The 26,865-nt window shown below is 56.0% G+C and overlaps 1 protein-coding gene across 1 annotated transcript in view; it reads right to left on the bottom strand.

Moving 5' to 3' along the window:
- DNAI1 (dynein axonemal intermediate chain 1) overlaps nucleotides 1-26,865 on the bottom strand; it is a 227,364-nt gene that overhangs the window by 171,126 nt on the left and 29,373 nt on the right. Inside the window, exons 3-13 of the mRNA XM_073655111.1 lie at nucleotides 16,601-16,669; nucleotides 16,240-16,338; nucleotides 9,624-9,704; nucleotides 9,363-9,489; nucleotides 9,113-9,177; nucleotides 7,601-7,723; nucleotides 7,433-7,492; nucleotides 6,559-6,690; nucleotides 6,387-6,471; nucleotides 5,284-5,401; nucleotides 4,227-4,270 (exon numbers count right to left, since the gene is read on the bottom strand). Of these exons, the coding sequence (XP_073511212.1) occupies nucleotides 4,227-4,270; nucleotides 5,284-5,401; nucleotides 6,387-6,471; nucleotides 6,559-6,690; nucleotides 7,433-7,492; nucleotides 7,601-7,723; nucleotides 9,113-9,177; nucleotides 9,363-9,489; nucleotides 9,624-9,704; nucleotides 16,240-16,338; nucleotides 16,601-16,669 (1,003 nt within the window). The remainder of the gene's footprint in view (nucleotides 1-4,226; nucleotides 4,271-5,283; nucleotides 5,402-6,386; nucleotides 6,472-6,558; nucleotides 6,691-7,432; nucleotides 7,493-7,600; nucleotides 7,724-9,112; nucleotides 9,178-9,362; nucleotides 9,490-9,623; nucleotides 9,705-16,239; nucleotides 16,339-16,600; nucleotides 16,670-26,865) is intronic.

Raw genomic sequence — 26,865 nt, 5'->3', positions numbered from 1 at the left:
GGAGACAAGAGGGATGGGAGGGGCTAATACAGAGCTGCCACTATAAGCCACGCCCCTGAGGGCAGCTTAGACCTGACCGCTACCCTGCAGACCGCTACGCTGCGGACCGCTACGCTGCACCCGCTGCTGAACGCTACCCTGCCCCCGCTGCTGAACGCTACCCTGCACCCGCTGCTGAACGCTACCCTGCACCCGCTGCTAAACGCTACCCTGCACCCGCTGCTAAACGCTACCCTGCACCCGCTGCTAAACGCTACCCTGCACCCGCTGCTAAACGCTACCCTGCACCCGCTGCTGAACGCTACCCTGCACCCGCTGCTGAACGCTACCCTGCACCCGCTGCTCACCTCTACCCTGCACCCACTGCTCACCCCTACCCTGCACCTGCAGCTCACCTCTACCCTGCACCCGCCGCTCAACTCTACCCTGCACCCGCTGCTCACCTCTACCCTGCACCCGCTGCTCACCTCTACCCTGCACCCGCTGCTCACCTCTACCCTGCATCCGCTGCTCACCTCTACGCTGCACCCGCTGCTGAACTCTACCCTACACCCGCTGCTCACCTCTACGCTGCACCCGCTGCTGAACGCTACCCTGCACCCACCGCTAAACGCTACCCTGCACCCGCCGCTGAACGCTACCCTGCACCCGCCACTGAACGCTACCCTGCACCCGCAGCTGAACGCTACCCTGCACCCGCAGCTGAACGCTACCCTGCACCCGCTGCTCACCTCTACCCTGCACCCGCTGCTCACCTCTACGCTGCACCCGCCGCTCACCTCTACCCTGCACCCGCCGCTCACCTCTACCCTGCACCTGCAGCTCACCTCTACGCTGCACCCGCTGCTCACCTCTACCCTGCACCCGCAGCTCACCTCTACGCTGCACCCGCCGCTCACCTCTACCCGCTGCTGAACGCTACCCTGCACCCGCCACTAAACGCTACCCTGCACCCGCCGCTAAACGTTACCCTGCACCCGCCGCTGAACGCTACCCTGCACCCGCCGCTGAACGCTACCCTGCACCCGCCGCTCACCCCTACCCTGCACCCGCCGCTCACCCCTACCCTGCACCCGCCGCTCACCTCTACGCTGCACCCGCTGCTCACCTCTACCCTGCACCCGCTGCTCACCTCTACCCTGCACCCGCTGCTCACCTCTACCCTGCACCCGCAGCTCACCTCTACGCTGCACCCGCCGCTCACCTCTACCCGCTGCTGAACGCTACCCTGCACCCGCCACTAAACGCTACCCTGCACCCACCGCTAAACGTTACCCTGCACCCGCCGCTGAACGCTACCCTGCACCCGCCGCTGAACGCTACCCTGCACCCGCCGCTGAACGCTACCCTGCACCCGCCGTTCACCTCTACGCTGCACCCGCTGCTCACCTCTACCCGCTGCTGAAAGCTACCCTGCACCCGCCGCTAAACGCTACCCTGCACCCGCCGCTAAACGTTACCCTGCACCCGCCGCTGAACGCTACCCTGCACCCGCCGCTGAACGCTACCCTGCACCCGCCGCTAAACGCTACCCTGCACCCGCTGCTAAACGTTACCCTGCACCCGCCGCTGAACGCTACCCTGCACCCGCCGCTGAACGCTACCCTGCACCCGCCGCTGAACGCTACCCTGCACCCGCCGCTCACCTCTACCCTGCACCCGCCGCTCACCTCTACCCTGCACCCACTGCTCACCTCTACCCTGCACCCGCCGCTCACCCCTACCCTGCACCCGCCGCTCACCCCTACCCTGCACCCGCTGCTCACCTCTACGCTGCACCCGCTGCTCACCTCTACGCTGCACCCGCTGCTCACCTCTACGCTGCACCCGCTGCTCACCCCTACCCTGCACCCACTGCTCACCTCTACCCTGCACCCGCTGCTCACCCCTACCCTGCACCCGCTGCTCACCCCTACCCTGCACCCGCTGCTCACCTCTACCCTGCACCCGCTGCTCACCTCTACCCTGCACCCGCTGCTCACCTCTACCCTGCACCCGCTGCTCACCTCTACCCTGCACCCGCTGCTCACCTCTACCCTGCACCCGCTGCTCACCTCTACCCTGCACCCGCTGCTCACCTCTACCCTGCACCCGCTGCTCACCCCTACCCTGCACCCGCTGCTCACCTCTACCCTGCACCCGCTGCTCACCTCTACCCTGCACCCGCTGCTCACCTCTACCCTGCACCCGCTGCTCACCTCTACCCTGCACCCAGTAAATCAGAGTGGAAAGACAGCAGTGACTCCCTGTGGTCATCTGTAATGGTCATGGCCTGTGTTCAGAGGCTGTATACAGTATATACACATGACGTGGTCTGATTGTGTAGCCGCCTGTACAGTGGTGCCCTCCTATTCTGCCATTACAGGAGATGGCGGTCACATCCTGACTAATGAGGCGCTGATGTGATCACAGCGTGTAACAGCTTGACGCTGACCGGATCGGAGGAGCAGCCTCTTGGTTCAGCGCCCGATCATCCTCCATTGTGGGAGAAGTCGCGGGCGGAGTCCTGCGTGTCCCGGGGGCGGCGGAGCAATGCTCTGCTCCAGTGCTGAGAGATGGGACTGGACAGTGACCCCGACAAAGGCTGCTCCGCGCAAGACCCCCACTGTACAGGACCCTCATTACATATACCCCGTCACTGCGGGCCCTGCTGATACATAATAGGACAGTTACTGCTCCCACAACAGTGCCGGCCAGAGCGCCCCCCCCACAACAGTGCCAACCAGAGCGCCCCCCCCCCACAACAGTGCCAGCCAGAGCGCCCCCCCCACAACAGTGCCAACCAGAGCGCCCCCCCCCCACAACAGTGCCGGCCAGAGAGCCCCCCACCACAACAGTGCCGGCCAGAGCGCCCCCCCCCCCACAACAGTGTCTGCTAGAGAACCCCCCACCACAACAGTGACGGCCAGAGCGCCCCCCCCCCCCACAACAGTGTCTGCTAGAGAACCCCCCCCCCACAACAGTGCCGGCCAGAGCGCCCCCCCCACAACAGTGTCTGCTAGAGAACCCCCCACCACAACAGTGCCGGCCAGAGCGCCCCCCCCCCCACAACAGTGTCTGCTAGAGAACCCCCCACCACAACAGTGCCGGCCAGAGCGCCCCCCCCCCCACAACAGTGTCTGCTAGAGAACCCCCCACCACAACAGTGACGGCCAGAGCGCCCCCCCCCCCACAACAGTGTCTGCTAGAGAACCCCCCACCACAACAGTGACGGCCAGAGCGCCCCCCCCCCCCACAACAGTGTCTGCTAGAGAACCCCCCACCACAACAGTGCCGGCCAGAGCGCCCCCCACCACAACAGTGCCGGCCAGAGCGCCCCCCCCCCCCCCCACAACAGTGTCTGCTAGAGAACCCCCCACCACAACAGTGCTGGCCAGAGCGCCCCCCCCCCACAACAGTGTCTGCTAGAGAACCCCCCACCACAACAGTGACGGCCAGAGCGCCCCCCCCCACAACAGTGTCTGCTAGAGAACCCCCCACCACAACAGTGCCGGCCAGAGCGCCCCCCACCACAACAGTGTCTGCTAGAGAACCCCCCACCACAACAGTGACGGCCAGAGCGCCCCCCCCCCCACAACAGTGTCTGCTAGAGAACCCCCCACCACAACAGTGACGGCCAGAGCGCCCCCCCCCCCACAACAGTGTCTGCTAGAGAACCCCCCACCACAACAGTGACGGCCAGAGCGCCCCCCCCCCCACAACAGTGTCTGCTAGAGAACCCCCCCCCACAACAGTGCCGGCCAGAGCGCCCCCCCCACAACAGTGTCTGCTAGAGAACCCCCCACCACAACAGTGCTGGCCAGAGCGCCCCCCCCCCCCCCACAACAGTGCCGGCCAGAGCGCCCCCCCCACAACAGTGTCTGCTAGAGAACCCCCACCCCACAACAGTGCCGGCCAGAGCGCCCCCCCCCCACAACAGTGCCGGCCAGAGCGCCCCCCCCCCACAACAGTGGCGGCCAGAGCGCCCCCCCCCCACAACAGTGCCGGCCAGAGCGCCCCCCACAACAGTGCCGGCCAGAGCGCCCCCCCCCCCACAACAGTGGCAGCCAGAGAGCCCCCCCCCACAACAGTGCCGGCCATAAATAGTAATGGTGCCCGGCCCCTGCTGCTATAGGACGTCTCTGTGATCTCCGTCCACCTGCTGGGTGTAATCTGCTTCCTGTCAGTGACAGGAGTCACGGCGTCCTCACCCGTCTGGACCATGTGCGTCATCATATATCACTCACATGATCCGTGTCCCACAGCAAACAGATCCTTGTACTTGGGGCTCCTGTGAGGAGAGAACAAGGGTCAGGTGATAGAAGGGTTAATCCCGGCCATAATGCCGGCACAATGATGGCCACTCTGCTTTCTGTGGCATCAGACCCATGCAGGCTCTCTAGAACAGACCTGTCAGTGGCTTCCTGACTGTTGGCTCTCAGGCTGCAGGTCATTGCAGCACTGCTGCCCCCTGCTGGATCCGAGGCCTTATAAACCAGCAATGACCACAACATGGCTGCGCCCAGGCCGCAACACAGAGGAGTTCCCATGTGATCAGTCCAAAACGGGACAGGGGACATCAACGCACACAGAACTGACCCACACTGGTGGCTCGGTCTGGGGGTCTGACATGACCTTGGAGGACTGGTCAGGGGTCTGATATCACTTTGGGGGTCTGGTCTGGGGTATGCTATTTTAGGGGTTGGTCTAGGGTCTGATTCATTTTAGGGATTGGGTCTAGGACTCATTTTAGGGGCGCTGTGAGCATCCCGACTGCGGCCAGTGTGTGCTGTGAGCGTCCCGACTGCGCCAGTGTGTGCTGTGAGTGTCCCGACTGCGCCAGTGTGTGCTGTGAGCATCCCGACTGCGCCAGTGTGTGCTGTGAGCGTCCCGACTGCGGCCGTGTGTGCTGTGAGCGTCCCGACTGCGGCAGTGTGTGCTGTGAGCGTCCCGACTGCGGCAGTGTGTGCTGTGAGCGTCCCGACTGTGGCCGTGTGTGCTGTGAGCGTCCCGACTGCGGCAGTGTGTGCTGTGAGCGTCCCGACTGCGGCAGTGTGTGCTGTGAGCGTCCCGACTGCGGCAGTGTGTGCTGTGAGCGTCCCGACTGCGGCAGTGTGTGCTGTGAGCATCCTGACTATGATAACCAGTGAGCAGCACAGTGACAGGCGGCGTTGCCAGGCATGGCTGCCGTTCTGCTTACTGTGTTATGTTAGTTGGCACAAATCAGCGTCATGGCCGAATACCCGCTGCATGGGAGCTCCCTGCCCCTCCGCACTCCTGCTACCATGTAATACCTGCACTCACCAGCAGAGGGCAGTCACCGCCAGGCGTTTGGCCTTCTCATACTGGAACCTCCACAGCGGCAGCAGCGTGCCCTCCTGCTCCCGGAACTCATCCGCCACATCCTCAAAGTACCTGAAGTCTGAACAAGAGAAACAAGTGCATGAGCGTCCGTCAGCACACGGGATTCCGTCAGCACACGGGCGTCCATCAGCACAAGAGCGTCTGTCAGCATACGGGCGTCCGTCAGCACAAGAGTGTCCGTCAGCACACGAAGAGGAGATGAGCTAAGACATCACAGGTTATCTTCTCCATGAGAGTGTTGTGAGCATGCCCTGTGACCTGTGCAGAGGTCATTGTACAGGAGGAGGAGGGGGTGAGCTGTGACGTCACCAGTTATCTTCTGATACTTGCTCTCGTGGTTCGGGCTGTGTGTCAGCCGTCAGGTTCCCTGTAAATCCTAGGTCACTTCCCTTTATTGTTGCGTTTACGTCATTTTATGAGTAAAGGAAATGTGCAGAACTCTCTATATGTAAAGGACCGGCTTCCCGCCTTGCGCGAGCGTAATCACCGTGCTGTATACATATATCTCACCTTGTGTGATGTCATCGCTGTGCGGTATACATATATCTCACCTTGTGTGATGTCATCGCTGTGCGGTATACATATATCTCACCTTGTGTGATGTCATCGCTGTGCGGTATACATATATCTCACCTTGTGTGAGGTCATCGCTGTGCGGTATACATATATCTCACCTTGTGTGATGTCATCGCTGTGCGGTATACATATATCTCACCTTGTGTGATGTCATCGCTGTGCGGTATACATATATCTCACCTTGTGTGATATCATCGCTGTGCGGTATACATATATCTCACCTTGTGTGAGGTCATCGCTGTGCGGTATACATATATCTCACCTTGTGTGATGTCATCGCTGTGCGGTATACATATATCTCACCTTGTGTGATGTCATCGCTGTGCGGTATACATATATCTCACCTTGTGTGATGTCATCGCCGTGCGGTATACATATATCTCACCTTGTGTGATGTCATCGCTGTGCGGCATACATATATCTTACCTTGTGTGATGTCATCACCGTGCGGTATACATATATCTCACCTTGTGTGACGTCATCGTACGTATTCTGGTTCACCATCCGCTCCAGGATTTTGCTGGATTTCTCCACCTTGGTGATGTCATCACTCTGCTCCGGTACAAGACATGGAGACCACTCAGTTACATAAGGAGGAGGGTGACCCCTGCCCTCTTATAGGGGTCCCCAGGGTCTCACCTGAGACTCGGAGGTGGGCACCCTCCGCCTGGACTGGAGCTCGTCCTCCTTCTTGGACGCGGGGGCTTTCTGCTTCTCCTTCAGCTTCTCCTGCTTCTGCAGCTCCGCAATGTAAGCGTCGTAGATCTCCCACTGAAAGATGGAGGCACGGAGCTGAGGCCGCGTCTGGATGCGCCGCGCCGAGGCCGCGTCTGGAGGCGCTGCGCCGAGGCCGAGTCAGGAAGCGCCGCGCCGAGGCCGAGGCCGAATCAGGAAGCGCCGCACTGAGGCCGAATCAGGAAGCACCGCGCTGAGACCGAATCAGGAAGAGCCGCGCTGAGGCCGAGTCAGGAGACGCCGCGCCGAGGCCGAGTCAGGAAGAGCCGCGCCGAGGCCGAGTCAGGAGACGCCGCGCCGAGGCCGCGTCTGGAGGCGCAGCGCTGAGGCCGACTCAGGAAGCGCCGCGCCGAGGCCGAGTCAGGAGACGCCGCGCCGAGGCCGAGTCAGGAGGCGCCGCGCCGAGGCCACGTCTGGAGGCGCAGCGCTGAGGCCGACTCAGGAAGCTCTGCGCTGAGGCCGAGTCAGGAGACGCCGCGCCGAGGCCGAGTCAGGAGACGCCGCGCCGAGGCCGCGTCTGGAGGCGCAGCGCTGAGGCCGACTCAGGAAGCGCCGCGCTGAGGCCGAGTCAGGAGGCGCCGCGCTGAGGCCGAGTCAGGAGGCGCCGCGCTGAGGCCGAGTCAGGAGGCGCCGCGCTGAGGCCGAGTCAGGAGGCGCCGCGCTGAGGCCGAGTCTGGAGGCGCCGCGCTGAGGCCAAGTCTGGAGGTGCCGCACCGAGGCCGCATGACCGGTACAGCCACGCAAACGGTCAGCACACACAAATGTCAGTACCATGTACCTGATTGGCGGTGCCGGAGAACGAAGCTCGTGGTGGCGGTTCTGTCTGTGACGCTCTTTCCTGGAACAGAGCATAATGAAGCGGTCACTGCCCGGACCCATGTGGTGACCGCGCTAGGGGGGCTCCTACCCTCCCCCGTCAGATATATCACACATAACCCGACCTTACCCGCTGGGGGTTGTTGTACGTCTGTGACGCTCTCTCGCTGAAGTTGAACTGGTTGGTCAGTTTCCGCTCTTTTCTGCTTTTGGTGACAAGTCCCTCAGCCTCAGCCCCATCATCAGCGGCGACCTGAGGACGGCGGGAAGTACAAGGTGAATGTGGAGGTTCTGCAGCAGCTGAGGTGTATGATGAGGTTGTGCAGCAGCTGAGGTGTATGATGAGGTTGTGCAGCAGCTGAGGTGTATGATGAGGTTGTGCAGCAGCTGAGGTGTATGATGAGGTTGTGCAGCAGCTGAGGTGTATGGTGAGGTTCTGCAGCAGCTGAGGTGTATGATGAGGTTCTGCAGCAGCTGAGATGTATGATGAGGTTCTGCAGCAGCTGAGATGTATGATGAGGTTCTGCAGCAGCTGAGGTGTATGATGAGCTTCTGCAGCAGCTGAGGTGTATGATGAGGTTCCGCAGCAGCTGAGATGTATGATGAGGTTCTGCAGCAGCTGAGGTGTATTATGAGGTTCTGCAGCAGCTGAGGTGTATGATGAGGTTCTGCAGCAGCTGAGGTGTATGATGAGGTTCTGCAGCAGCTGAGGTGTATGATGAGGTTCTCCAGCAGCTGAGGTGTATGATGAGGTTGTGCAGCAGCTGAGGTGTATGATGAGGTTGTGCAGCAGCTGAGGTGTATGATGAGGTTCTGCAGCAGCTGAGGTGTATTATGAGGTTCTGCAGCAGCTGAGGTGTATGATGAGGTTCTCCAGCAGCTGAGGTGTATGATGAGGTTCTGCAGCAGCTGAGGTGTATGATGAGGTTGTGCAGCAGCTGAGGTGTATTATGAGGTTCTGCAGCAGCTGAGATGTATTAGGAGGTTCTGCAGCAGCTGAGGTGTAGTATGAGGTTCTGCAGCAGCTGAAGTGTATGATGAGGTTCTGCAGCAGCTGAGGTGTAGTATGAGGTTCTGCAGCAGCTGAGATGTATTAGGAGGTTCTGCAGCAGCTGAGGTGTATTATGAGGTTCTGCAGCAGCTGAAGTGTATGATGAGGTTCTGCAGCAGCTGAGGTGTATTATGAGGTTCTGCAGCAGCTGAGGTGTATTATGAGGTTCTGCAGCCGCTGAGGTGTATGATGAGGTTCTGCAGCAGCTGAGGTGGATGATGAGGTTCTGCAGCAGCTGAGGTGTATTATGAGGTTCTGCAGCAGCTGAGGTGTATTATGAGGTTCTGCAGCAGCTGAGGTGTATTATGAGGTTCTGCAGCAACAGAGGTGTATGATGAGGTTCTGCAGCAGCTGAGGTGTATTATGAGGTTCTGCAGCAGCTGAGGTGTATTGGGAAGTTGTGCAGCAGCTGAGGTGTAGTGGGAGGTTGTGCAGCAGCTGAGGTGTATTATGAGGTTGTGCAGCAGCTGGTGTATGATGAGGTTCTGCAGCAGCTGAGGTGTATGATGAGGTTCTGGAGCAGCTGAGGCATGTATTGGGGCAGTGGGGTCATCCCCTGGGGGCACATGTACCCTGATGTATATACAGTACCGTAGGCTCGGCTCTCCCATCCGCCTCCCTGTCTCCGGCCTCTGGGGCGTCACTCGGCGCGGTCTCTGTGGGGGGCAGAGGTGCAGGATGAGTATATACATGTATACATGGTGATCGCCAATCGCCTCCAGTTATAGACAGACCTGTGGATGACAGACAAGGAGGCGACAGCATCTTCATGGACGGGCAGTCGGCGCGCTGTCACATCACCCGTCCAGGGCACACACGGGGGCGATGGAGCCACACTTACCGTCAATGACGCCCATCCTCGCCCGCTGTCTCCGCGCCTCGTCCGAGTCTTTGTGTAACATGTTCCCGTCCAGCGAGAAATGTACGGCCAGCTGGTCCACGATGCTCATGGGCTTGTAGGCTCGCTCCTGCACACAACGGAGGGGATATATGCCGTATACACCTGTATCCTATATATACTGTACATAGCGCCAAGTGTCGGATTATCAGACATTCTGGATCATCAGATTTGGACATTACTGTACTTTCCACCACTACTCACTTTGAAGCTGTATCTGACGATGTTTTGCGGAGCGTGCGGGTTATTGGCGGTCAGGATACGGGTGAATTCTTCCTTCAGCTCCTGTAAACGTGAGATAAAGAGCCCGGGGTGAATGCGGGCACAGCGGCCTCCCGCGGCCCGGCACAGAGGCCTCCCGCGGCACGGCACAGAGGCCTCCCGCGGCACGGCACAGAGGCCTCCCGCAGCACGGCACAGCGGCCTCCTGTGGCACGGCACAGCGGCCTCCCGCGGCACGGCACAGAGGCCTCCCGCGGCACGGCACAGCGGCCTCCCGTGGCACGGCACAGCGGCCTCCCGCGGCACGGCACAGCGGCCTCCCGCGGCACGGCACAGAGGCCTCCCGCGGCACGGCACAGAGGCCTCCCGCGGCACGGCACAGAGGCCTCCCGCGGCACGGCACAGCGGCCTCCTGTGGCACGGCACAGCGGCCTCCCGCGGCACGGCACAGAGGCCTCCCGCGGCACGGCACTGCATCCAAAGGGGATAAAGCTTAGTGGATAAATGGAAATACTGGCTTGGCAAAGGCCTTGTTAGTGGTGTGGTAGTGTGAACTTGCGTTCCTGCCGCTTCTCCGGTGTGTGGGAGTGCACTGGCGGCAGTATATACGGAGTACAGTTGGTACACTTGACTTATAGACCTTATATACATCTGTGTGTGCTAACACTCCATCGAGTGTCCCTGCCGGTGACCGGCCGCGTGTACCTGACGATATCTCTATACAGAGAGCGTCTCCTCTCCACTCTCTTTACTATGATAACATAACAATCCATCTCCTGATCATGTCTCACCTGGACTACTACCCTCATCATGAGCCGTCGGTCCAGAGATCCCCATGCGGCTCCTCCAGGTATATAGAGTACATATAGGATGTATACTCACGGCCTCGGTTAGCTATAGCGGCTCCTCCAGGTATATACACACATATAGTATATATACTCACGGCCTCGGTTAGCTATAGCGGCTCCTCCAGGTATATACACACATATAGTATATATACTCACGGCCTCGGTTAGCTATAGCGGCTCCTCCAGGTATATAGAGCACATATAGTATATATACTCGGCCTCGGTTAGCTATAGCGGCTCCTCCAGGTATATAGAGTACATATAGTATATATACTCACGGCCTCGGTTAGCTATAGCGGCTCCTCCAGGTATATACACACATATAGTATATATACTCACGGCCTCGGTTAGCTATAGCAGCTCCTCCAGGTATATAGAGCACATATAGTATATATACTCACGGCCTCGGTTAGCTATAGCGGCTCCTCCAGGTATATACACACATATAGTATGTATACTCACGGCCTCGGTTAGCTATAGCGGCTCCTCCAGGTATATAGAGTACATATAGTATATACAGTTATATGAAAAAGTTTGGGCACCCCTATTAATCTTAAGCTTCATGTTTTATAAAAATTGGTGTTTTTGCAACAGCTATTTCAGTTTGATCTATGTAATAACTGTTGGACACAGTAATGTTTCTGCCTTGAAATGAGGTTTATTGTACTAACAGAAAATGTGCAATCTGCATTCAAACAACATTTGACAGGTGCATAAGTATGGGCACCCTTATCATTTTCTTGTTTTAAATACTCCTACCTACTTTTTACTGACTTACTAAAGCACTTTTTTTGGTTTTGTAACCTCATTGAGCTTTGAACTTCATAGCCAGGTGTATGCAATCATGAGAAAAGCTACTTAAAGTGGCCACTTGCAAGTTGTTCTCCTGTTTGAATCTCCTCTGAAGAGTGGCATCATGGGCTCCTAAAAACAACTGTCAAATGATCTGAAAACAAAGATTATTCAACATAGTTGTTCAGGGGAAGGATACAAAAAGCTGTCTCAGAGATTTAACCTGTCAGTTTCCACTGTGAGGAACATAGTAAGGAAATGGAAGAACACAGGGACAGTTCTGGTTAAGGCCAGAAGTGGCAGGCCAAGAAAAACATCAGAAAGGCAGAGAAGAAGAATGGTGAGATCAGTCAAGGACAATCCTCAGACCACCTCCAGAGAGCTGCAGCATCAACTTGCTGCAGATGGTTTCACTGTGCATCGGTCAACTATACAACGCACTTTGCACAAGGAGAAGCTGTATGGGAGAGTGATGCGAAAGAAGCCGTTTCTGCAAGCACGCCACAAACAGAGTCGGTTGAGGTATGCAAAAGCACATTTGGAGAAGCCAATTTCTTTTTGGAAGAAGGTCCTGTGGACTGATGAAACCAAGATTGAGTTGTTTGGTCATACAAAAAGGCGTTATGCATGGCGGCAAAAAAACACAGCATTCCAAGAAAAACACTTGCTACCCACAGTAAAATTTGGTGGAGGTTCCATCATGCTTTGGGGCTGTGTGGCCAATGCCGGCACCGGGAATCTTGTTAAAGTTGAGGGACGCATGGATTCCCCTCAGTATCAGCAGATTCTTGACAATAATGTTCAAGAATCAGTGATAAAGTTGAAGTTATGCAGGGGATGGATCTTTCAGCAAGACAATGATCCAAACCACCGCTCCAAATCTACTCAGGCATTCATGCAGAGGAACAATTACAATGTTCTGGAACGGCCATCCCAGTCCCCAGACCTGAATATCATTGAACATCTGTGGGATCATTTGAAGAGGGCTGTCCATGCTCGCCAACCATCAAACTTATCTGAACTGGAATTGTTTTGTAAAGAGGAATGGTCAAAAATACCTTCATCCAGGATCCAGGAACTCATTAAAAGCTACAGGAAGCGACTAGAGGCTGTTATTATCGCAAAAGGAGGATCTACTAAATATTAATGTCACTTTTCTGGTGAGGTGCCCATACTTATGCACCTGTCAAATTTTGTTTGAATGCAGATTGCACATTTTCTGTTAGTACAATAAACCTCATTTCAAGGCAGAAACATTACTGTGTCCAACAGTTATTACATATATCAAACTGAAATAGCTGCTGCAAAAACACCAATTTTTATAAAACATTAAGCTTAAGATTAATAGGGGTGCCCAAACTTTTTCATATAACTGTATACTCACGGCCTCGGTTAGCTATAGCGGCTCCTCCAGGTATATAGAGCACATATAGTATATATACTCACGGCCTCGGTTAGGTATAGCAGCTCCTCCAGGTATATAGAGCACATATAGTATATATACTCACGGCCTTGGTTAGCTATAGCGGCTCCTCCAGGTATATAGAGTACATATAGTATATATACTCGGCCTCGGTTAGCTATAGCGGCTCCTCCAGGTATATAGAGCACATATAGTATATATACTCGGCCTCGGTTAGCTATAGCGGCTCCTCCAGGTATATAGAGCACATATAGTATATATACTCACGGCCTCGGTTAGCTATAGCGGCTCCTCCAGGTATATAGAGCACATATAGTATATATACTCACGGCCTCGGTTAGCTATAGCGGCTCCTCCAGGTATATAGAGCACATATAGGATGTATACTCACGGCCTCGGTTAGGTATAGCGGCTCCTCCAGGTATATAGAGCACATATAGGATGTATACTCACGGCCTCGGTTAGGTATAGCGGCTCCTCCAGGTATATAGAGCACATATAGGATGTATACTCACGGCCTCGGTTAGCTATAGCGGCTCCTCCAGGTATATAGAGCACATATAGGATGTATACTCACGGCCTCGGTTAGGTATAGCGGCTCCTCCAGGTATATAGAGCACATATAGTATATATACTCGGCCTCGGTTAGCTATAGCGGCTCCTCCAGGTATATAGAGCACATATAGGATGTATACTCACGGCCTCGGTTAGCTATAGCGGCTCCTCCAGGTATATACACACATATAGTATATATACTCACGGCCTCGGTTAGCTATAGCAGCTCCTCCAGGTATATAGAGTACATATAGTATATATACTCACGGCCTCGGTTAGGTATAGCAGCTCCTCCAGGTATATAGAGCACATATAGTATATATACTCACGGCCTTGGTTAGCTATAGCAGCTCCTCCAGGTATATAGAGTACATATAGTATATATACTCACGGCCTCGGTTAGGTATAGCGGCTCCTCCAGGTATATAGAGCACTTATAGGATGTATACTCATGGCCTCGGTTAGCTATAGCAGCTCCTCCAGGTATATAGAGCACATATAGTATATATACTCACGACCTCGGTTAGCTATAGCGGCTCCTCCAGGTATATAGAGTACATATAGTATGTATACTCACGGCCTCGGTTAGCTATAGCGGCTCCTCCAGGTATATAGAGCACATATAGTATATATACTCACGGCCTCGGGTAGGTATAGCGGCTCCTCCAGGTATATAGAGTACATATAGTATATATACTCACGGCCTCTGTTAGGTATAGCGGCTCCTCCAGGTATATAGAGTACATATAGTATGTATACTCATGGCCTCGGTTAGCTATAGCAGCTCCTCCAGGTATATAGAGCACATATAGTATATATACTCACGGCCTCGGGTAGGTATAGCGGCTCCTCCAGGTATATAGAGTACATATAGTATATATACTCACGGCCTCTGTTAGGTATAGCGGCTCCTCCAGGTATATAGAGTACATATAGTATGTATACTCACGGCCTCGGTTAGGTATAGCAGCTCCTCCAGGTATATAGAGTACATATAGTATATATACTCACGGCCTCGGTTAGCTATAGCGGCTCCTCCAGGTATATAGAGCACATATAGTATATATACTCACGGCCTCGGTTAGCTATAGCGGCTCCTCCAGGTATATAGAGTACATATAGGATGTATACTCACGGCCTCGGTTAGCTATAGCGGCTCCTCCAGGTATATAGAGCACATATAGTATGTATACTCACGGCCTCGGTTAGCTATAGCGGCTCCTCCAGGTATATAGAGCACATATAGTATATATACTCACGGCCTCGGTTAGCTATAGCGGCTCCTCCAGGTATATAGAGCACATATAGTATATATACTCACGGCCTTGGTTAGCTATAGCGGCTCCTCCAGGTATATAGAGCACATATAGTATATATACTCACGGCCTCGGTTAGCTATAGCGGCTCCTCCAGGTATATAGAGCACATATAGTATATATACTCGGCCTCGGTTAGCTATAGCGGCTCCTCCAGGTATATAGAGCACATATAGTATATATACTCACGGCCTCGGTTAGGTATAGCGGCTCCTCCAGGTATATAGAGCACATATAGTATATATACTCGGCCTCGGTTAGCTATAGCGGCTCCTCCAGGTATATAGAGCACATATAGTATATATACTCACGGCCTCGGTTAGGTATAGCGGCTCCTCCAGGTATATAGAGCACATATAGTATATATACTCACGGCCTCGGTTAGGTATAGCGGCTCCTGCAGGTATATAGAGTACATATAGTATATATACTCACGGCCTCGGTTACCTATAGCAGCTCCTCCAGGTATATAGAGCACATATAGTATATATACTCGGCCTCGGTTAGGTATAGCAGCTCCTCCAGGTATATAGAGCACATATAGTATATATACTCACGGCCTCGGTTAGCTATAGCAGCTCCTCCAGGTATATAGAGCACATATAGTATATATACTCACGGCCTTGGTTAGCTATAGCGGCTCCTCCAGGTATATAGAGCACATATAGTATATATACTCACGGCCTTGGTTAGCTATAGCGGCTCCTCCAGGTATATAGAGCACATATAGTATATATACTCACGGCCTCGGTTAGCTATAGCGGCTCCTCCAGGTATATAGAGCACATATAGTATATATACTCGGCCTCGGTTAGCTATAGCGGCTCCTCCAGGTATATAGAGCACATATAGTATATATACTCACGGCCTCGGTTAGGTATAGCGGCTCCTCCAGGTATATAGAGCACATATAGTATATATACTCGGCCTCGGTTAGCTATAGCGGCTCCTCCAGGTATATAGAGCACATATAGTATATATACTCACGGCCTCGGTTAGGTATAGCGGCTCCTCCAGGTATATAGAGCACATATAGTATATATACTCACGGCCTCGGTTAGGTATAGCAGCTCCTCCAGGTATATAGAGCACATATAGTATATATACTCACGGCCTCGGTTAGCTATAGCGGCTCCTCCAGGTATATAGAGCACATATAGTATATATACTCGGCCTTGGTTAGCTATAGCGGCTCCTCCAGGTATATAGAGCACATATAGTATATATACTCGGCCTCGGTTAGCTATAGCGGCTCCTCCAGGTATATAGAGTACATATAGTATATATACTCACGGCCTCGGTTAGCTATAGCGGCTCCTCCAGGTATATAGAGCACATATAGTATGTATACTCACGGCCTCGGTTAGCTATAGCGGCTCCTCCAGGTATATACACACATATAGTATATATACTCACGGCCTCGGTTAGCTATAGCGGCTCCTCCAGGTATATAGAGCACATATAGTATATATACTCACGGCCTCGGTTAGCTATAGCGGCTCCTCCAGGTATATAGAGTACATATAGTATATATACTCACGGCCTCGGTTAGCTATAGCGGCTCCTCCAGGTATATAGAGCACATATAGTATATATACTCACGGCCTCGGTTAGCTATAGCGGCTCCTCCAGGTATATAGAGCACATATAGTATGTATACTCACGGCCTCGGTTAGCTCCAGCTGGTCCGGGGGTTTCACAAGGGTCTTGGGCTGCGTCCATTCATCCGCTCCGTCCCCCATATCTGTGGAGTCGTCTTCATCCTGACACATGAAGGCTTCGTCAGTGGGGGCCGGGGATTGGGGAAAAGAGGAGTCCAGGCTACTTGTGATATTGCAGCCCAGTCCCATTCACTTCAATGAAGCGAAGCTGCCAAACTAGCCACAACCCCTCAGGACTGGCGCCATTACTGGAAGAAGGCGGCCATGTTATTAGAACCTCTTTACAGACAGACTCCATATCATGTATCGAGCTTCTATAGGGTCTGTAGAGCCCCGGACCCGAGTCTATAGCCCTTGTCCTCACCCTCCTCCTGGTCATGGCCTTCGTCGGCTTGGAGACATTCGGCTTCTGAGTCTGGACAGGAGCAGCGCCCTGCAGAGACAGGACAAGAGTCAGCTGTAAAGAGTAGTGGGGGGGACAGATAGAGGAGGGACAGGAGCAGCGCCCTGCAGAGACAGGACAAGAGTCAGCTGTAAAGAGTAGTGGGGGGGACAGATAGAGGAGGGACAGGAGCAGCGTCCTGCGGAGACAGGACAAGAGTCAGCTGTAAGGAGTAGTGGGGGGGACACAGACGGAGGAGGGACAGGAGCAGCGCCCTGCAGAGACAGAACAAGAGTCAGCTGTAAGGAGTAGTGGGGACACAGACGGCGGAGGGACAGGAGCAGTGCCCTGCAGAGACAGGACAAGAGTCAGCTGTAAGGAGTAGTGGGGGGACAGATAGAGGAGGGACAGGAGCAGTGCCCTGCAGAGACAGGACAAGAGTCAGCTGTAAGGAGTAGTGGGGGGACAGATAGAGGAGGGACAGGAGCAGTGCCCTGCAGAGACAGGACAAGAGTCAGCTGTAAAGAGTAGTGGGGGGACAGACGGAGGAGGGAAAGGAGCAGCGCCCTGCAGAGACAGGACAAAAGTCAGCTGTAAGGAGTAGTGGGGACACAGACGGCGGAGGGACAGGAGCAGCGCCCTGCAGAAACAGGACAAGAGTCAGCTGTAAGGAGTAGTGGGGGGACAGATAGAGGAGGGAAAGGAGCAGCGCCCTGCAGAGACAGGACAAGAGTCTGCTGTAAGGAGTAGTGGGGGGACAGATAGAGGAGGGACAGGGGCAGCGCCCTGCAGAGACAGGACAAGAGTCTGCTGTAAGGAGTAGTGGGGACACAGACGGCGGAGGGACAGGAGCAGTGCCCTGCAGAGACAGGACAAGAGTCAGCTGTAAGGAGTAGTGGGGGGACAGATAGAGGAGGGACAGGAGCAGCGCCCTGAAGAGACAGGACAAGAGTCAGCTGTAAGGAGTAGTGGGGGGGACAGCTAGAGGAGGGACAGGAGCAGCGCCCTGCAGAGACAGGACAAGAGTCAGCTGTAAAGAGTAGTGGGGGGACAGACGGAGGAGGGAAAGGAGCAGCGCCCTGCAGAGACAGGACAAGAGTCTGCTGTAAGGAGTAGTGGGGGGGACAGATAGAGGAGGGACAGGGGCAGCGCCCTGCAGAGACAGGACAAGAGTCAGCTGTAAGGAGTAGTGGGGGGACAGATAGAGGAGGGACAGGAGCAGTGCCCTGCAGAGACAGGACAAGAGTCAGCTGTAAGGAGTAGTGGGGGGACAGATAGAGGAGGGACAGGAGCAGTGCCCTGCAGAGACAGGACAAGAGTCAGCTGTAAAGAGTAGTGGGGGGACAGACGGAGGAGGGACAGGAGCAGCGCCCTGCAGAGACAGGACAAGAGTCTGCTGTAAGGAGTAGTGGGGGGACATATAGAGGAGGGACAGGAGCAGTGCCTTGCAGAGACAGGACAAGAGTCAGCTGTAAAGAGTAGTGGGGGGACAGACGGAGGAGGGAAAGGAGCAGCGCCCTGCAGAGACAGGACAAGAGTCAGCTGTAAGGAGTAGTGGGGACACAGACGGCGGAGGGACAGGAGCAGTGCCCTGCAGAGACAGGACAAGAGTCAGCTGTAAGGAGTAGTGGGGGGACAGCTAGAGGAGGGACAGGAACAGCGCACTGCAGAGACAGGACAAGAGTCAGCTGTAAGGAGTAGTGGGGGGACAGATAGAGGAGGGACAGGAGCAGCGCCCTGCAGAGACAGGACAAGAGTCAGCTGTAAGGAGTAGTGGGGACACAGAAGGCGGAGGGACAGGAGCAGCGCCCTGCAGAGACAGGACAAGAGTCAGCTGTAAAGAGTAGTGGGGGGACAGACGGAGGAGGGAAAGGAGCAGCGCCCTGCAGAGACAGGACAAGAGTCTGCTGTAAGGAGTAGTGGGGGGGACAGATAGAGGAGGGACAGGGGCAGCGCCCTGCAGAGACAGGAGAAGAGTCAGTTGTAAGGAGTAGTGGGGGGACAGACGGAGGAGGGACAGGAGCAGCGCCCTGCAGAGACAGGACAAGAGTCAGCTGTAAGGAGTAGTGGGGGGACAGACGGAGGAGGGACAAGAGCAGCGCCCTGCAGAGACAGGACAAGAGTCTGCTGTAAGGAGTAGTGGGGGGAACACAGACGGAGGAGTGACAGGAGCAGCGCCCTACAGAGACAGGACAAGTGTCAGCTGTAAAGAGTAGTGGGGGGACAGATAGAGGAGGGACAGGGGCAGCGCCCTGCAGAGACAGGACAAGAGTCAGCTGTAAGGAGTAGTGGGGGGACAGACGGAGGAGGGACAGGAGCAGCGCCCTGCAGAGACAGGACAAGAGTCAGCTGTAAAGAGTAGTGGGGGGACAGATAGAGGAGGGACAGGAGCAGTGCCCTGCAGAGACAGGACAAGAGTCAGCTGTAAGGAGTAGTGGGGGGACAGACGGAGGAGGGACAGGAGCAGCGCCCTGCAGAGACAGGACAAGAGTCAGCTGTAAGGAGTAGTGGGGGGGACACAGACGGAGGAGGGACAGGAGCAGCGCCCTGCAGAGACAGGATAAGAGTCAGCTGTAAAGAGTAGTGGGGGGGACACAGACGGAGGAGGGACAGGAGCAGCGCCCTGCAGAGACAGGACAAGAGTCAGCTGTAAGGAGTAGTGGGGGGGACACAGATTAAGGAGGGACAGGAGCAGCGCCCTGCAGATACAGGACAAGAGTCAGCTGTAAGGAGTAGTGGGGGGACACAGATTAAGGAGGGACAAGAGCAGCGCCCTGTGGAGACAGGACAAGAGTCAGCTGTAAGGAGTAGTGGGGGGACAGATAGAGGAGGGACAGGAGCAGCGCTCTGCAGATACAGGACAAGAGTCAGCTGTAAGGAGTAGTGGGGGGACACAGATTAAGGAGGGACAAGAGCAGCGCCCTGCGGAGACAGGACAAGAGTCAGCTGTAAGGAGTAGTAGGGGGACAGATAGAGGAGGGACAGGAGCAGCGCCCTGCAGATACAGGACAAGAGTCAGCTGTAAGGAGTAGTGGGGGGGACACAGATTAAGGAGGGACAGGAGCAGCGCCCTGCAGATACAGGACAAGAGTCAGCTGTAAGGAGTAGTGGGGGGGACACAGATTAAGGAGGGACAGGAGCAGCGCCCTGCAGATACAGGACAAGAGTCAGCTGTAAGGAGTAGTGGGGGGGACACAGATTAAGGAGGGACAAGAGCAGCGCCCTGCAGAGACAGGACAAGAGTCAGCTGTAAGGAGTAGTGGGGGGACAGATAGAGGAGGGACAGGAGCAGCGCCCTGCAGAGACAGGACAAGAGTCAGCTGTAAGGAGTAGTGGGGGGGACAGATAGAAGAGGGACAGGGGCAGCGCCCTGCAGAAACAGGACAAGAGTCAGCTGTAAGGAGTAGTGGGGGGACAGATAGAGGAGGGACAGGAGCAGCGCCCTGCAGAGACAGGACAAGAGTCAGCTGTAAGGAGTAGTGGGGGGGACACAGACGGAGGAGGGACAGGAGCAGCGCCCTGCAGAGACAGGACAAGAGTCAGCTGTAAGGAGTAGTGGGGGGACAGATAGAGGAGGGACAGTAGCAGCGCCCTGCAGAGACAGGACAAGAGTCAGCTGTAAGGAGTAGTGGGGGGACAGATAGAGGAGGGACAGTAGCAGCGCCCTGCAGAGACAGGACAAGAGTCAGCTGTAAGGAGTAGTGGGGGGACAGATACAGGAGGGACAGTAGCAGCGCCCTGCAGAGACAGGACAAGAGTCAGCTGTAAGGAGTAGTGGGGGGGACACAGACGGAGGAGGGACAGAAGCAGCGCCCTGCAGATACAGGACAAGAGTCAGCTGTAAGGAGTAGTGGGGGGGACACAGATTAAGGAGGGACAAGAGCAGCGCCCTGCGGAGACAGGACAAGAGTCAGCTTTAAGGAGTAGTGGGGGGACAGATAGAGGAGGGACAGGAGCAGCGCCCTGCAGAGACAGGACAAGAGTCAGCTGTAAGAAGTAGTGGGGGGGACAAATAGAGGAGGGACAGGGGCAGTGCCCTGCAGAGACAGGACAAGAGTCAGCTGTAAGGAGTAGTACGGGGGACAGATAGAGGAGGGACAAGAGCAGCGCCCTGCGGAGACAGGACAAGAGTCAGCTGTAAAGAGTAGTGGGGGGACAGATAGAGGAGGGACAGGAGCAGCGCCCTGCAGAGACAGGACAAGAGTCAGCTGTAAGGAGTAGTGGGGGGACAGATAGAGGAGGGACAGGAGCAGCGCCCTGCAGAGACAGGACAAGAGTCAGCTGTAAGGAGTAGTGGGGGGACAGATAGAGGAGGGACAGGAGCAGCGCCCTGCAGAGACAGGACAAGAGTCAGCTGTAAGGAGTAGTATGGGGGACAGATAGAGGAGGGACAGGAGCAGCGCCCTGCAGATACAGGACAAGAGTCAGCTGTAAGGAGTAGTGGGGGGACACAGATTAAGGAGGGACAAGAGCAGCGCCCTGCGGAGACAGGACAAGAGTCAGCTGTAAGGAGTAGTAGGGGGACAGATAGAGGAGGGACAGGAGCAGCGCCCTGCAGATACAGGACAAGAGTCAGCTGTAAGGAGTAGTGGGGGGGACACAGATTAAGGAGGGACAGGAGCAGCGCCCTGCAGATACAGGACAAGAGTCAGCTGTAAGGAGTAGTGGGGGGGACACAGATTAAGGAGGGACAGGAGCAGCGCCCTGCAGATACAGGACAAGAGTCAGCTGTAAGGAGTAGTGGGGGGGACACAGATTAAGGAGGGACAAGAGCAGCGCCCTGCAGAGACAGGACAAGAGTCAGCTGTAAGGAGTAGTGGGGGGACAGATAGAGGAGGGACAGGAGCAGCGCCCTGCAGAGACAGGACAAGAGTCAGCTGTAAGGAGTAGTGGGGGGGACAGATAGAAGAGGGACAGGGGCAGCGCCCTGCAGAAACAGGACAAGAGTCAGCTGTAAGGAGTAGTGGGGGGACAGATAGAGGAGGGACAGGAGCAGCGCCCTGCAGAGACAGGACAAGAGTCAGCTGTAAGGAGTAGTGGGGGGGACACAGACGGAGGAGGGACAGGAGCAGCGCCCTGCAGAGACAGGACAAGAGTCAGCTGTAAGGAGTAGTGGGGGGACAGATAGAGGAGGGACAGTAGCAGCGCCCTGCAGAGACAGGACAAGAGTCAGCTGTAAGGAGTAGTGGGGGGACAGATAGAGGAGGGACAGTAGCAGCGCCCTGCAGAGACAGGACAAGAGTCAGCTGTAAGGAGTAGTGGGGGGACAGATACAGGAGGGACAGTAGCAGCGCCCTGCAGAGACAGGACAAGAGTCAGCTGTAAGGAGTAGTGGGGGGGACACAGACGGAGGAGGGACAGAAGCAGCGCCCTGCAGATACAGGACAAGAGTCAGCTGTAAGGAGTAGTGGGGGGGACACAGATTAAGGAGGGACAAGAGCAGCGCCCTGCGGAGACAGGACAAGAGTCAGCTTTAAGGAGTAGTGGGGGGACAGATAGAGGAGGGACAGGAGCAGCGCCCTGCAGAGACAGGACAAGAGTCAGCTGTAAGAAGTAGTGGGGGGGACAAATAGAGGAGGGACAGGGGCAGTGCCCTGCAGAGACAGGACAAGAGTCAGCTGTAAGGAGTAGTACGGGGGACAGATAGAGGAGGGACAAGAGCAGCGCCCTGCGGAGACAGGACAAGAGTCAGCTGTAAAGAGTAGTGGGGGGACAGATAGAGGAGGGACAGGAGCAGCGCCCTGCAGAGACAGGACAAGAGTCAGCTGTAAGGAGTAGTGGGGGGACAGATAGAGGAGGGACAGGAGCAGCGCCCTGCAGAGACAGGACAAGAGTCAGCTGTAAGGAGTAGTGGGGGGACAGATAGAGGAGGGACAGGAGCAGCGCCCTGCAGAGACAGGACAAGAGTCAGCTGTAAGGAGTAGTATGGGGGACAGATAGAGGAGGGACAGGAGCAGCGCCCTGCAGAGACAGGACAAGAGTCAGCTGTAAGGAGTAGTGGGGGGGACAGATAGAGGAGGGACAGGAGCAGCGCCCTGCAGAGACAGGACAAGAGTCAGCTGTAAGGAGTAGTGGGGGGAACACAGACGGAGGAGGGACAGGAGCAGCGCCCTGCAGAGACAGGACAAGAGTCAGCTGTAAGGAGTAGTGGGGGGGACACAGATTAAGGAGGGACAAGAGCAGCACCCTGCGGAGACAGGACAAGAGTCAGCTGTAAGGAGTGGTGGGGGGGACAGATAGAGGAGGGACAGGAGCAGCGCCCTGCAGAGACAGGACAAGAGTCAGCTGTAAGGAGTAGTGGGGGGACAGATAGAGGAGGGACAGGAGCAGTGCCCTGCAGAGACAGGACAAGAGTCAGCTGTAAGGAGTAGTGGGGGGACAGATAGAGGAGGGACAGGAGCAGTGCTCTGCAGAGACAGGACAAGAGTCAGCTGTAAGGAGTAGTGGGGGGACAGATAGAGGAGGGACAGGAGCAGTGCCCTGCAGAGACAGGACAAGAGTCAGCTGTAAAGAGTAGTGGGGGGACAGACGGAGGAGGGAAAGGAGCAGCGCCCTGCAGAGACAGGACAAAAGTCAGCTGTAAGGAGTAGTGGGGACACAGACGGCGGAGGGACAGGAGCAGCGCCCTGCAGAAACAGGACAAGAGTCAGCTGTAAGGAGTAGTGGGGGGACAGATAGAGGAGGGAAAGGAGCAGCGCCCTGCAGAGACAGGACAAGAGTCTGCTGTAAGGAGTAGTGGGGGGACAGATAGAGGAGGGACAGGGGCAGCGCCCTGCAGAGACAGGACAAGAGTCTGCTGTAAGGAGTAGTGGGGACACAGACGGCGGAGGGACAGGAGCAGTGCCCTGCAGAGACAGGACAAGAGTCAGCTGTAAGGAGTAGTGGGGGGACAGATAGAGGAGGGACAGGAGCAGCGCCCTGAAGAGACAGGACAAGAGTCAGCTGTAAGGAGTAGTGGGGGGGACAGCTAGAGGAGGGACAGGAGCAGCGCACTGAAGAGACAGGACAAGAGTCAGCTGTAAGGAGTAGTGGGGGGACAGATAGAGGAGGGACAGGAGCAGCGCCCTGCAGAGACAGGACAAGAGTCAGCTGTAAGGAGTAGTGGGGGGGACACAGACGGCGGAGGGACAGGAGCAGCGCCCTGCAGAGACAGGACAAGAGTCAGCTGTAAAGAGTAGTGGGGGGACAGACGGAGGAGGGAAAGGAGCAGCGCCCTGCAGAGACAGGACAAGAGTCTGCTGTAAGGAGTAGTGGGGGGGACAGATAGAGGAGGGACAGGAGCAGTGCCCTGCAGAGACAGGACAAGAGTCAGCTGTAAGGAGTAGTGGGGGGACAGATAGAGGAGGGACAGGAGCAGTGCCCTGCAGAGACAGGACAAGAGTCAGCTGTAAAGAGTAGTGGGGGGACAGACGGAGGAGGGACAGGAGCAGCGCCCTGCAGAGACAGGACAAGAGTCTGCTGTAAGGAGTAGTGGGGGGACATATAGAGGAGGGACAGGAGCAGTGCCTTGCAGAGACAGGACAAGAGTCAGCTGTAAAGAGTAGTGGGGGGACAGACGGAGGAGGGAAAGGAGCAGCGCCCTGCAGAGACAGGACAAGAGTCAGCTGTAAGGAGTAGTGGGGACACAGACGGCGGAGGGACAGGAGCAGTGCCCTGCAGAGACAGGACAAGAGTCAGCTGTAAGGAGTAGTGGGGGGACAGCTAGAGGAGGGACAGGAACAGCGCACTGCAGAGACAGGACAAGAGTCAGCTGTAAGGAGTAGTGGGGGGACAGATAGAGGAGGGACAGGAGCAGCGCCCTGCAGAGACAGGACAAGAGTCAGCTGTAAGGAGTAGTGGGGACACAGAAGGCGGAGGGACAGGAGCAGCGCCCTGCAGAGACAGGACAAGAGTCAGCTGTAAAGAGTAGTGGGGGACAGACGGAGGAGGGAAAGGAGCAGCGCCCTGCAGAGACAGGACAAGAGTCTGCTGTAAGGAGTAGTGGGGGGGACAGATAGAGGAGGGACAGGGGCAGCGCCCTGCAGAGACAGGAGAAGAGTCAGTTGTAAGGAGTAGTGGGGGGACAGACGGAGGAGGGACAGGAGCAGCGCCCTGCAGAGACAGGACAAGAGTCAGCTGTAAGGAGTAGTGGGGGGACAGACGGAGGAGGGACAAGAGCAGCGCCCTGCAGAGACAGGACAAGAGTCTGCTGTAAGGAGTAGTGGGGGGAACACAGACGGAGGAGTGACAGGAGCAGCGCCCTACAGAGACAGGACAAGTGTCAGCTGTAAAGAGTAGTGGGGGGACAGATAGAGGAGGGACAGGGGCAGCGCCCTGCAGAGACAGGACAAGAGTCAGCTGTAAGGAGTAGTGGGGGGACAGACGGAGGAGGGACAGGAGCAGCGCCCTGCAGAGACAGGACAAGAGTCAGCTGTAAAGAGTAGTGGGGGGACAGATAGAGGAGGGACAGGAGCAGTGCCCTGCAGAGACAGGACAAGAGTCAGCTGTAAGGAGTAGTGGGGGGACAGACGGAGGAGGGACAGGAGCAGCGCCCTGCAGAGACAGGACAAGAGTCAGCTGTAAGGAGTAGTGGGGGGGACACAGACGGAGGAGGGACAGGAGCAGCGCCCTGCAGAGACAGGATAAGAGTCAGCTGTAAAGAGTAGTGGGGGGGACACAGACGGAGAAGGGACAGGAGCAGCGCCCTGCAGAGACAGGACAAGAGTCAGCTGTAAGGAGTAGTGGGGGGGACACAGATTAAGGAGGGACAGGAGCAGCGCCCTGCAGATACAGGACAAGAGTCAGCTGTAAGGAGTAGTGGGGGGACACAGATTAAGGAGGGACAAGAGCAGCGCCCTGTGGAGACAGGACAAGAGTCAGCTGTAAGGAGTAGTGGGGGGACAGATAGAGGAGGGACAGGAGCAGCGCCCTGCAGATACAGGACAAGAGTCAGCTGTAAGGAGAAGTGGGGGGACACAGATTAAGGAGGGACAAGAGCAGCGCCCTGCGGAGACAGGACAAGAGTCAGCTGTAAGGAGTAGTAGGGGGACAGATAGAGGAGGGACAGGAGCAGCGCCCTGCAGATACAGGACAAGAGTCAGCTGTAAGGAGTAGTGGGGGGGACACAGATTAAGGAGGGACAGGAGCAGCGCCCTGCAGATACAGGACAAGAGTCAGCTGTAAGGAGTAGTGGGGGGGACACAGATTAAGGAGGGACAGGAGCAGCGCCCTGCAGATACAGGACAAGAGTCAGCTGTAAGGAGTAGTGGGGGGGACACAGATTAAGGAGGGACAAGAGCAGCGCCCTGCAGAGACAGGACAAGAGTCAGCTGTAAGGAGTAGTGGGGGGACAGATAGAGGAGGGACAGGAGCAGCGCCCTGCAGAGACAGGACAAGAGTCAGCTGTAAGGAGTAGTGGGGGGGACAGATAGAAGAGGGACAGGGGCAGCGCCCTGCAGAAACAGGACAAGAGTCAGCTGTAAGGAGTAGTGGGGGGACAGATAGAGGAGGGACAGGAGCAGCGCCCTGCAGAGACAGGACAAGAGTCAGCTGTAAGGAGTAGTGGGGGGGACACAGACGGAGGAGGGACAGGAGCAGCGCCCTGCAGAGACAGGACAAGAGTCAGCTGTAAGGAGTAGTGGGGGGACAGATAGAGGAGGGACAGTAGCAGCGCCCTGCAGAGACAGGACAAGAGTCAGCTGTAAGGAGTAGTGGGGGGACAGATAGAGGAGGGACAGTAGCAGCGCCCTGCAGAGACAGGACAAGAGTCAGCTGTAAGGAGTAGTGGGGGGGACAGATACAGGAGGGACAGTAGCAGCGCCCTGCAGAGACAGGACAAGAGTCAGCTGTAAGGAGTAGTGGGGGGGACACAGACGGAGGAGGGACAGAAGCAGCGCCCTGCAGATACAGGACAAGAGTCAGCTGTAAGGAGTAGTTGGGGGGACACAGATTAAGGAGGGACAAGAGCAGCGCCCTGCGTAGACAGGACAAGAGTCAGCTTTAAGGAGTAGTGGGGGGACAGATAGAGGAGGGACAGGAGCAGCGCCCTGCAGAGACAGGACAAGAGTCAGCTGTAAGAAGTAGTGGGGGGGACAAATAGAGGAGGGACAGGGGCAGTGCCCTGCAGAGACAGGACAAGAGTCAGCTGTAAGGAGTAGTACGGGGGACAGATAGAGGAGGGACAAGAGCAGCGCCCTGCGGAGACAGGACAAGAGTCAGCTGTAAAGAGTAGTGGGGGGACAGATAGAGGAGGGACAGGAACAGCGCCC

The sequence above is a fragment of the Phyllobates terribilis genome, unplaced genomic scaffold (assembly GCF_046119375.1).
Source record: "Phyllobates terribilis strain yellow unplaced genomic scaffold, ASM4611937v1 Scaffold_1__5_contigs__length_1240528914, whole genome shotgun sequence".
NCBI lineage: Eukaryota > Metazoa > Chordata > Amphibia > Anura > Dendrobatidae > Phyllobates > Phyllobates terribilis.
The sequence above is the reverse complement of the archived record's forward strand: the minus strand, read 5'-3'. Positions and strand labels throughout refer to the sequence as shown.